General features: G+C 40.5%; 2 protein-coding genes across 3 annotated transcripts; one reads left to right on the top strand and one right to left on the bottom strand.

Moving 5' to 3' along the window:
- Positions 1-1,018: 1,018 nt before the first annotated feature.
- plaat1l (phospholipase A and acyltransferase 1-like) lies at positions 1,019-5,617 on the top strand. Of its 2 annotated transcripts, XM_082524093.1 has the most exons (6): positions 1,019-1,125; positions 3,545-3,674; positions 4,129-4,217; positions 4,289-4,453; positions 4,538-4,608; positions 5,205-5,617. In XM_082524093.1, the coding sequence occupies exons 1-5, from the start codon at positions 1,117-1,119 to the stop codon at positions 4,601-4,603; spliced, it is 459 nt and encodes a 152-aa protein (XP_082380219.1). In that variant the 5' UTR covers positions 1,019-1,116; the 3' UTR covers positions 4,604-4,608; positions 5,205-5,617. The 2 variants fall into 2 exon arrangements, with proteins under 2 accessions (XP_082380219.1, XP_082380218.1); XM_082524092.1 differs by lacking the exon at positions 5,205-5,617 and having other exon boundaries at positions 4,538-4,609.
- Positions 5,302-10,693, bottom strand: ephx2 (epoxide hydrolase 2, cytoplasmic). The gene is made up of 18 exons (XM_082524091.1): positions 10,444-10,693; positions 9,637-9,715; positions 9,395-9,557; positions 8,842-9,032; positions 8,625-8,747; positions 8,437-8,508; positions 8,257-8,352; positions 7,901-7,979; positions 7,595-7,629; positions 7,483-7,509; positions 7,323-7,408; positions 7,134-7,245; positions 6,978-7,052; positions 6,826-6,868; positions 6,624-6,726; positions 6,242-6,311; positions 5,897-5,977; positions 5,302-5,810 (listed from the first exon to the last, which is right to left on the bottom strand). Exons 1-18 carry the CDS (start codon positions 10,545-10,547, stop codon positions 5,664-5,666), a joined length of 1,686 nt encoding a protein of 561 aa, XP_082380217.1. The 5' UTR covers positions 10,548-10,693; the 3' UTR covers positions 5,302-5,663.
- Positions 10,694-11,019: the final 326 nt, after the last annotated feature.

Raw genomic sequence — 11,019 nt, 5'->3', positions numbered from 1 at the left:
TCTCTCGGGGATAACTTTGTTGGAGATGAAATGCCAGGTTGCTAGCGAAGCTCCAAATGCTATCCAGACCACCGCCGCTCTATCACGTGATGCATACTGCTCCGACTGCTAACGTTCTGAGGTGAGTTATGGGTGTTGCAAGTTTTGTGAGGTGCTTTCGTGATATTTAATGGATCGGATTACATTTTTTATTTTTCTCCGATATCCGATCCAGTAATTTAGGTCAGTATCGGACCGATACGATACGTAATATCGGATCTCTAACAGAAATTAAAAAGATTTTGCTCATAAAATAACTATTATGGTTTAATTATTACTGTTTCTCTTTTTCAGTATGTAATGTTGCATTAATTCTTCATTTGATGTGGGTTTTCTTTGGGTGTATATGTGGGGAGTGGCTGGGTGTGGTCGCGATTATTCAATGGCTTCATGCTATGATGGTCTCTATTTAAAAATGCCATCACATTACATCAGACTGATGCTGACTTGATGTTTCAAGTGCTTTATTGCACTTGTCAGGACATTAATGTAAAACAGCTGTTGGAACTGTAGAAAAACACAACATATGTGATGTGTTGTGTTCAAGTTAAAAGGTCTAAAATGAGTCATTATGAGGGACTCTCTGTGCTTCTGGGTCTTTCTCTCTTTCTCACTTTGCTTACTTATCTCTGCTGAAAAAAAAAAAATTAAAAAGCCAATTGAAGCTACTTCCTCTTTTAGCCTCGGTTTAGGAAACACCTGCTTCACACGCCCAGAGGTGGTGGGATCGGAAACACAAAGGGACTCATGTCGGTGCACTATGAAGCACCTCATTTAAAAACCACAGAATCACGCATTCAGACACAAAATCCACTCCAAAATGATCCCAGGCAACATAAAATATAGCAAAAATATAAAGGGAGGAAAAGAAACCCAAATTATTTGATGCAGAAGGTCTGATAAGGGGTGACAGGAGCGTGGTCAGTGTACTGTGACTGCGACAGACTGAGAAGATGCATCATATCACATGAGTACAGCCTGTATGTAAATGATGTGAGGTTCCTGTGTGCATGTGCTGTGGATTTATGTTCAGAAAGGACCAAAGACAGCCACAGTGAATACCTTAATCCTCCCTTCATGGGCCAGGTGAGTATGACCATTACTTTTTCTAGAATCTTGCTTTTAATTGCCACTCATGAATATTTACATTTTTAGATGACACTGTGTTTCAGTGCTACTTCTGAAATCAGAGGACCCAAAGTTGTTACTCGTGGTTGATTATAATAACTTTGTAGCTTGGTGTAAGCACTTTAATTCATCTGAAAGAGCACTAAATGGACTATTAGGCACTTTGAATGAAAGAAAATCTCATGAAGTAGCTTCTGAATTCACTTCAGAAGTATTTAATAATAATAATAATGATAATAATGGATTGGATTTATATAGCGCTTTTCAAGGCACCCAAAGCGCTTTACAATACCACTATTATATGTAAACATGTGACTTCCCGAAGCCACCCAAGTCTCCATAGCCTGTCTTTGGTACTGTTTTCCAACTCAAAATGTACAAAAACTGCTCATTACTAGATCAGCAGATCATGCATTAATGGTTAAGAATAGTATTGCGGCTATTTCTTAGAACTTTTTTTTTCTTGAATGGTTTTCTCTTCTTATCTTTTCCGTTCCACCTTGCTGAAAATGTTGCATCTTCTACGCCCCCACAGTTGAGTTTTTCCATAAATTGAAAGTAAAAAAGCTCAGTGTCAATCAGACCCTTTACCACTTAAGTCCAGAGTGAAATAACAAGACCAGATTCAGATAAACATTTGAGCACATTCACAAATCATGTTTTTCTGTAGCGTTGGTTGAACTTCTAGGACAATTGTGAAATTTCTAAGTAGCTACTCATCATGCCGCCCAGGCGAAAAATCTATATGAGTTTAATGTCCAAATATCTCTACTTCTACATGATAATTTGGCACAAATCTTTAGCTTAAATGGTTGAATCACAGATGAATTAATTCCAGGTTCTGGATGGTCTACCTTGAAGTTTGGAACATATTATATTCATAGTCCCTGTAGAGGTTTCAAAGTTTAGTCATCTACACTTTAGACTAACAAGCGAGAGATCCTTGCTTAGATTCCAGGAGGAGACACAAAACCCTTTGATGGTCCGTCAGGATGGGCATCTGGCATAAGAATCTGTGGAGCTACCTGCCATGGTGAGCCCATGTTATTAAGGGAGCAGCCGGAAGCCTTTCTTTTTCTGCCTTCTTCCTCTTTTATATTCATGGTCCCTGTGGGATGAACTATTAGGAGTTTGATGAATGTCTGATTTTTGATTGAGAGCTATATTTTCAGAGTGTATTATATGACCAAATGCCTGGAATAAAGGAGACAGACTAATGACCCTCATCCCTGCTTTAGAAGGACTTTGTTCTTAGTGCAATTTAACATCAAGTATCTCCCCCACTGTTCCCATGTTAGCCTCCAGATGTTGGACCACGAGTTGGCTAGTTAACTTTCTTTCCTACTAACAATCATAAACCCACATTCTTTTTAAATGCCGGCAGTCTTTTGGTTTGTTATATTTATCAATGTTTTTGCTGTGAAATCTACGTAGAATTTACAGCATAGTCTAATTCGGATGGCCGTTACCAACATGTATACCAGTATGACCTGTGTTGATGGTGATTCTTAGTTACATTTGTAGTGAGGTGGACAACAGGTTCCAGCGCAGGCTACAGTGCAAGTTACCTACATCTAAAATGCTTAAATCAAAGGCAGATTGACTTCTTTCAGGTTCTTGAACATATTCATCTCTCTCCTGAAGAAGACTCTCACCTGAGGGTTAATGTTTATTTTGGCCTTACTAGGGTAAAAAAGGCAAGACTATCTAGTGGTTGACATGTCAGTATCCTATGAGCATTTCTCAGCCAGCTCTAATTCTGAAACTTCTAACTTTAAGATGGTGAGAACCAAAATGCTCAACTTGAGGCTTCACATTCTGATGAGCGGTTTCAAAGTGGTTATATCCAGCTTTTATTTACACACTATGGTTGGATTCATACTAACACCTCTAGCTGCAGACCTGATGGTTTGGTTAAGCATTAACATCATAAAATTTGCTCTCAGTTTTTCATACCTGAGAAGTATAGATATTTAAGATGAATAGTAACAAAGGCAGAAGAAGTATACTTGCTCGACGGTAATATAGCACACAAGTGCTTGTGGTTTCGCCGCCTGTACTCGCTTCAGGTTTTCTTGTGGTTTAAAAGAAAAAAAATCCCCTTTCCGGCACAACTGACTGAATACTGACAAAGCCAAAAAAGCAGTGCAGATCCAGTGATGAAGATTGCGCTTTTGCCAGTGTCTGTTTATATTTTAGATGATAGAAGTTTAGTCCTTGCCTGTGGAGACGAGGACTATTTTTGAAGTGAGTTTGATTCGGCCTCATCCAGAGTCGAGTTAAGCAGAACCACAGGGCGATTGTTTGTGGTAACTTTATGATTTTTACCACTTTCTCCCTTTTTTTCTTCTTCTGTTTGTTTTTTATTTTTATAAAGAAAAATTCCCACCCAAAGTTGTTCCCGGGGGACATTGTGGAGTATCCCAGGAACAAATACTTCTCTCATTTCGGAGTGTACTATGGAGAAAGGGACGGAGTTCCATACGTCGCTCACCTAACGTGTCGAGGTTGGTGACACTTTTTAAGGTTTTACTTCTCCACAGACAAGTGAAAAAAGTCTGCCAGAGCAGGAATAATTTCTCGAATTTTGGTTAAAAGAAATACAATTATTTTATAGAAAAGAGTGTTAAACAATGAAAATCAGCAAGAGGTTATTATGTTAGTCTCAAATTCTGCAAAAATGTAAAACTGTCTATAAGAAATTTTTCATCTTTGAAAGATGGACATGATGTGAGAACGCAGGATTTATGCTTTGTATGTGATGATATCTACTGAGAAGAGATGGACGACATGTACACCTACAAGAATCGGCTCAGTTTTCCATATAACACAGAAAAAAAAGGTTTCCTATCAGCTCATGTAACAAAGATCATAATATGACAGATAAACTTTATTTTTCTTGATCCTTCCTCTGGAAATCTGCCTCTTAAAATAATTTGATTTCTTGTCTTTGTCTGTCAGATTCAGACACCAAACTGCTGCTGTACGGCCGAGCTCTCAGGTCAGAGGTCAAACTGGACCCTCTGGAGCTTTTGGGGAAGAAATACAAGGTAGCATGAGTGGTTTAAACATACATGATGAGTTTGTCAAAGACAGCGACTTCAAGTGTGTTTTAAAACAGGTCAACAACATGCTGGATGACACGCACCCTCCGCGGGACTTCCACGGTGTGGTGAAGCCCGCCATCGAGGACATGATGGGCCGCGAGGTGACCTTTGACATCCTGTTTCACAACAGCGAACATCAGGCGACACTTTTTAGATACGGAGTGAAGAAGTCTGAACAGGTGAGCCAAGGGAAGAGCGCCACCTTCTGTTTATTTGCTGTGAAGCATGCTTAAAGCTGGTGTGTTTGTGTGTGCGTGCTGCAGATTGATGAGATCTACGAGTATATCATGCCAGCCTGGAAGAAACTGTTCAAGGAGAAACAGCTGTAAACCAGGTGTGCGCTCATCTTCACCACCAGGGGGTGCTGTTCTTCTCTGAATCAGCTGCATGAAGTTTGGGGGAGGTTTAAAAAGAATCCTTCTCCTCAGTTCCTCCCCTTACCTTAGTCCCTTTTTACACCTCCTCCCCTTCTCTATCTTGTGTCACCCTTTCTTCCATTCTACTTCTCCTTATTTCTCGCATTCTCCCTTTTTTCTGTCATCATTCCTTCCCTTCTTATTTACTTACTTTCCCACCACCTTTCCTTGTTATCATATCCTCACTTCTATTTCTTTACATTTCTTCCTTCCTGTTTCCTTATTCTTCCCCTACCCCTTCCTTCCTGCCATCATTTCTTCATTTATCCCATCCCTTAATTCCTCCCTTTCCTTCATATTACCTCCTTACTTCCTTATTCACCTCCTTTCCATTATCCTTATGTCCCTCATTCATTTCCTTTCTAAACCCCTCCCCCCACCCATTAGTTTTGTTCTTGATTTTCTGAATAATTATCATTATTTGTATTTGCAATTTTTTTTACTAATATTATATTATTTGTTAAATGTGTTCATGTATATGCACTGATTTTTAAAATCTCAATTTCATTTACAGGAAAAAAAAGAAGTACTTGTGCAAGAAAAAAAAAGCAATTACCAAACTGAAAACAAAGCAAAAAAAACAACAACCATAAAACAGATACATTAGGATGTTAAGATGACCTTAGAAGTGTTTAATAATGGCACTTTCGTTCTCCAAAATAAAGAGAAAATGTTCATGCTGTTTCATTAAAATGATGAGATTTTATACATTTTGTTAAAATATAATCTTTATCTTGAACTGTGATATTTCTTATTTTTGTTACTTGTAGTACAGTTTTTCCCTGTTTTAGCAGAACATTTTCCTCCCTGTTGGTTGCACATCAGTTTCTGTCTGAATACATTTTTCATGGGAGGCTCATTCACTGTTAAAACTGCCTGTGAGTGTCTAAATTGTTTTAAATAAACTTTTATGTGCCACATTGAAAATCTTGTTAGAATCCTTCCTTCCTTCCTTCCTTCCTTCCTTCCTTCCTCACAGTTTGGGAGCCACAGTACCACCTTCAGTCTTCTTGTGCGCCTCTTTAAGCCAGGATATCAGGATTTTGTTGGTCTCTGCCGGCTTTTCCATCTGTGTCCAGTGTCCACACTCTTCGATGTGTCCCCTGGTCAGGTTTGGCATCTTCAGTTAATAAATAACAAATATCAGATTAACTTCCAATAACCATTGATTGCTCATATGACTGTGTCAATGCTTTTGTTTCTTACCGAGTCCTCCATTCCCTTGGTAAAGGACGGCAGCAGTACGGGGTCTTTACCCGCCGTCAGCATCATTGTTGGCATTAGCAGCTAAAACACGCAAACATCTGACTGTGAATCAGAAAGCTTGATAACAAGATGTGACTGCCAAGTCAACAAGTCTGATTTATCCTTCATTATATCAATAAAGTATTCTGATTCTGATCTGATTATGATTATGATTATGATTCCAGAGGTGCCTCCTGCTGGTCAGAATGCAGGTTTAAAGCAATTTTGCATTTGTTTCAGTATTGGGACCCCAAAGTTACAGCTTTAATTTACAGCCTGTATTACGTTTGTGACACTGCACCAAACCTTCTCAAAGGGCCGGGAACACATCCACTTCCAGTTTGCATCACTATTTCGATACCAGTTCAAGGGCCCCCTGTAAAATAAAGCCCAAAGGTTACTCAGTGATTCTCCACAGAACTGGATAATTTAACTGACTGTTCAGGAATATTTGCTTATGACATCAAATTTCTTCACCTCTTCAGCAGTCTACAATTTGCAAAATACTCATTTTAGTGCCACAAACATAAAAGCAGGAACTGCAGGATGTAATTAAAATGCTAATTTTAACAAAAAGCTGTGTAAGAATCACCCATCACAGTGGATGCTTTCATGTAATAAACATAAATATTATTTGTTGGCTGAGCACACAGAAACACAATCTACAGGAAGCTGGAAAATCTGCAACCTGAAGCCTCTTTCTTTGTACTGGCTGGCGTAGTACTGCAGGTCGGCTTCTGTCAGCATGGAGCTCCTGGGAATCTGCTCCGGCAGACCCACAAACAGGCCACCTGTGATAAAGCACACACACACAGCATGAGATCTGTGAATGAAGATTTAAAAATCTTCAGCATTCACAGCAAACACTGATAACCAGCAGGAAACGTCACCTCGAGCGCACACTCCTGCGGTGCTGAGAGGGGGACGACCCTTCTGTGGTACAGAGAAAAACATTCATCACGTGTGGGTGATTTTTCCACCTGTTTAGCTCTGAAACTGCACACTGCAATGCTGGGTGTGTGTGTACATTCGATCCACGCACCGCTTCACTACTGCTGGAAAAGAAAATCTTGAACGTCCTCTCCAAATCCTTCTCCAGCTCGGCCTCCGCCACACCCTGAAACACAAACCCCGCTTATGAAGCTGCAGTTTTTCTGTGACAGAAACAAACATTAATATATATATATATAACACTTACTGGTGTTTGGAAGTAGACCTGATAGTCGAATATTGGAATAGCCTTCAGTCTCTCGAAAGCAGGAACCAAAGGATTCAACTTGAACATTGGGGTGTTCAACGATGCCACAGCCCTTCACGCACATGGAAAAGCACTTTAACTTCACTGTACAGGCTCTGGGGGACTGTGTGTGTCTGTGTGTGTGTTTACCTGATTCTCTCGGGATAGAAGCGGGCCATGGCCCACACCAGGGAGCCGCCCCAGTCGTGACCCACCAGGGTGACCTGTGGTATGGACTGGAACAGGGGACCATAAGCTTTTGTGTAAACTTTAAGTTATCATGCTATTCAATGACAGTGTTGATACTCACCATTTTATCCAAAAATACGACTAACTCCTGAAAAAAGAGAGAAAAATATGATTCAGAAAAACATTTTAAAACAATACTAAATCTGTAGATTTAATATTTTTGTAATGTGTACCTTACAAAGCTCCTCATGAGAATATTCCTCTATGTCTGTGAGAGTCAATACGGCAGGAATTACACCAACACTGAGCTGACTCCACACAAAGACTGTATATAAAGGATGGTTGTAGCTTCTCTGATGTCACACACTGGTAAAAGTGTGGTAGTTAAGCCTCAAGCTGAGCATTTTAGGTCTTTTGATCCTGGGCATTAAGGGGAAGTGACATATCCCTGCTGTTCATTATAAAGAATTTATACTGGGAAGCTACATACATCTTTTAAGTACAGTCTATATTTTCAGTCTTTCAGTATTTCAACCTACCAGGGGGCGCTGTGGACTCTCCATATCCTTTCATGTCCAGAGCTAAAACCCTGAATCCTGCTGCAGCCAAGGCTGGGATCTAGCACAGGGGTGAGAGGGTTGTTTAATGATCATGGCTTTTATTTCAGGATTAAAAAAACCAAAGCACCAACAACAACAAGTAAATATAACTGCAAACTTAAATAAATGAGAACAAAGACTTGAATTAAATGGAAAACAAGACAATTTATAAATCTAAAAAGGGATCTCTGACTCTTAGTGTATCTCTAACTGGATCTAATCTCAAACACCCTCTGAATACACTTTGGAAGGTGACTATTTCGTGCGTTCCAACATATCCAATGGAAACAGGTTACCTGGTACCTCCAGGAGTACCAGCTCTCCGGGAAACCGTGACACAGTAGCACCGGTGGACCGGAGCCCATTTCCACATAATGAGTCCTCACACCGGGCTGGAAAAGACAGCCAGCAGCATTTCAGCTCTGTGTTGCGTTTTCATAATTCAACAGGTTGCTGGCACTGATAGATATTAATACTTTTATGGTGATGTAGCCATGGGACACTTCATCAGGGCTGCAGGATGGTGGGGGGCTCCCTGTTCCAACAGCCTGGAGATTCAAACGTATACAAATGTTATTAATGTAATCATTTTCTTTGTTGTAGTTAGATCTAAATGTGAGGGTCTTTAAACCCACTGCATCAGAGAAGATAGAGTGACACAAACCTGAAAGCCAGTAAATTCAGACAGTTTCTCCAGAGCAGCATCCAGATTTTCCACCAAGACGGCCTTCATCCCTGCTCCCTCTGCGGCTTTTACACCCTCAACATCAGCATCCAGCCACAACGCCTGAATAGAGACAGATGACTCATAACATCTGATATACAAGAACTTAATCTCAGTGATGCTGCATATTTATTGTCTACATCGCGAAACCCTCTACCTGTTTGGGTGTCACCCCCAGGCGCTGCAGGGCAGAGCTGAACATGGCGGGCTCAGGGACCCTGTGACCCAAGTGGCAGGACTGGAGGACCAGGTCAAAATGGCCTCCCAGCAGAGAGAGAAGGCGACCTGTGCCATCTCCAGCCGCTCTGTCATCTATCCAGTGATTGGCCAGCACAGCTGTCAGTAACCCTTTAGATCAGAGGTTGACGCAAAGATTAGACATCATTGGTAGTGACCTACTTTTTTCCCAAAATGCATTTAAACAAGCAGGTAGCAGTGACAGCGACAATGTTCACTTTACGCAGATATCGTGCTGAAATAAAGGTGAAGTAGACTGTCTCCTTCAAAGATGAGGGACACAGGAATTCAGAACAGAAATATTTTGCAGTGAGAGAAATTAAACAAGGTTTTTCAACCAGATCTGAATTTTTTTCTACTTATTTCTTTATGCAGAGGAAGCCAATGTGGACGTGGCTTAAACCTGCTTTCTTTCGACTCCTCTGGCTCCAACTCCTCTGTAAGTTTGTTTCTTTAAAGAGTGTTGTGTGTACCGCTGCGTCGCAGGCCAGCAGCTGTCTTCAGCACAGCTGCTTGGACGTCCATCATTGCCTCTGTGAGTTTGTCTAGCAGGCCTTTAACTGACCAATCAGCCGGCAGAGTCACACTCCTGTCCCGGGCTTCCTGCACACACTCGGCCTCCAAAGCTGGGATCATCTGCACACAGACACACAGCTGTACATCAGTGAAATAGCAACAAAAGGCATGAAGTGAAACTGTAAATGTCTTCGCCCACCTGTGTAAGTGTCATGGCTCCTCTCTCAGCCTGCCTCAGGGCGCCGTCGTCTTTGGACTCCAAACTGGAGAGAAAACCTCTGAGAAACAGAGCACAAAACCTCAGATTAATGCGGTGATTAGAAACTGAGAGGGGCGAGCCTTGATGGTTTCTATCTATAACACTCAGCTCTCAGGCAAATGTTTACTGAACTCTTAGATCAGGTCTGAGATGAAACAGAATCAGCTAGAAGTGCCTGCAAAGAGCAAAGACTTTGAGGAAGTTATACGTTTTTGCAAGTCAGAATAAAAGTTACACAATCGAACGAAAAGGCAGAGATGTTAATTTAACAGACTGGACCTGTGTCCAGTCTGTTAAATTAACACTGAGAGGTAATCCAGAAAATCCCTGCTGTAAGTGTTTCTGAGACCTCTATCTCATCAACATGATCAATACTTGCCATAATTTCAAAATGTTATGGACACAACTTTTTTGTTGTTGCTGTCTAAAATTAACATTGTTATTAACAAAAAGTTGCCAAGTATGTTCACATATTTTTGGCCATGTAGTAGCTTACGTGCACCTGCTCATTTCCAGCAGTTAAGTCAAATATTTCTTTGCTGTTGTAATAATTATCCAGCTTGAAGCGCAGATCTGATATCCACACTCACTCACACTGTAAATAAACAATCAGAAATTCGTGCAGCAGCTGCGTATTTTATTGGCTTTTTTGTTTTGTTTTTTAATATAATCAAATATAAACACAAAGCGGTCTCCATACGACACATCTGTGCGGTTCAGAGATGTTACAAAACGGTCACTTCTTACCCCGGTAGGTTGTGCAACTCTTCCAGCTTTTTAAAAATGGCAGCACGTCTGGCAGAGACGGCGACTCCCCAGAAGTTGAACAGGATGGCTTTCTTATCAGCCATCTCTCGATCGGTTCTTTTTGCTTTCTCCAAACGGTATTCAGGATCTCTGCTGCTGCTGCTGCTGCACCTGTGTACAGGGTAAACTTTGCCCTAATAGACTCACTGCGGGTCCACCCACTTACCCAGTGAGCTCACACTTAACTGAAAAACAGCGGCGAGACCAGACATGCACGTGACTTCTCGCAACAAACCAAAATTTTTGTTGAAACCAGTTCCACGAATAAAAGACCAAACATGTCCTCTTTATGTTTAATAATGATAATACGTTAAACAACAATTTAAAAAAACTATTCAAAACTTTTTAGCGTCTGTGTGACAATGATCTACAAATGAAACATTTCTTTTAAAGTTGTAAAATGCTACTATCATACATATCATTATTATTATTATTATTATTATTATTATTATTATTATTATTATTATGTTTTAAAGGCAGTGACTACATGATACTACTCTGTAGCTTCATCGCTTC

Source organism: Aulonocara stuartgranti (assembly GCF_965226115.1).
Source record: "Aulonocara stuartgranti genome assembly, chromosome: 23".
NCBI lineage: Eukaryota > Metazoa > Chordata > Actinopteri > Cichliformes > Cichlidae > Aulonocara > Aulonocara stuartgranti.
The sequence above is the reverse complement of the archived record's forward strand: the minus strand, read 5'-3'. Positions and strand labels throughout refer to the sequence as shown.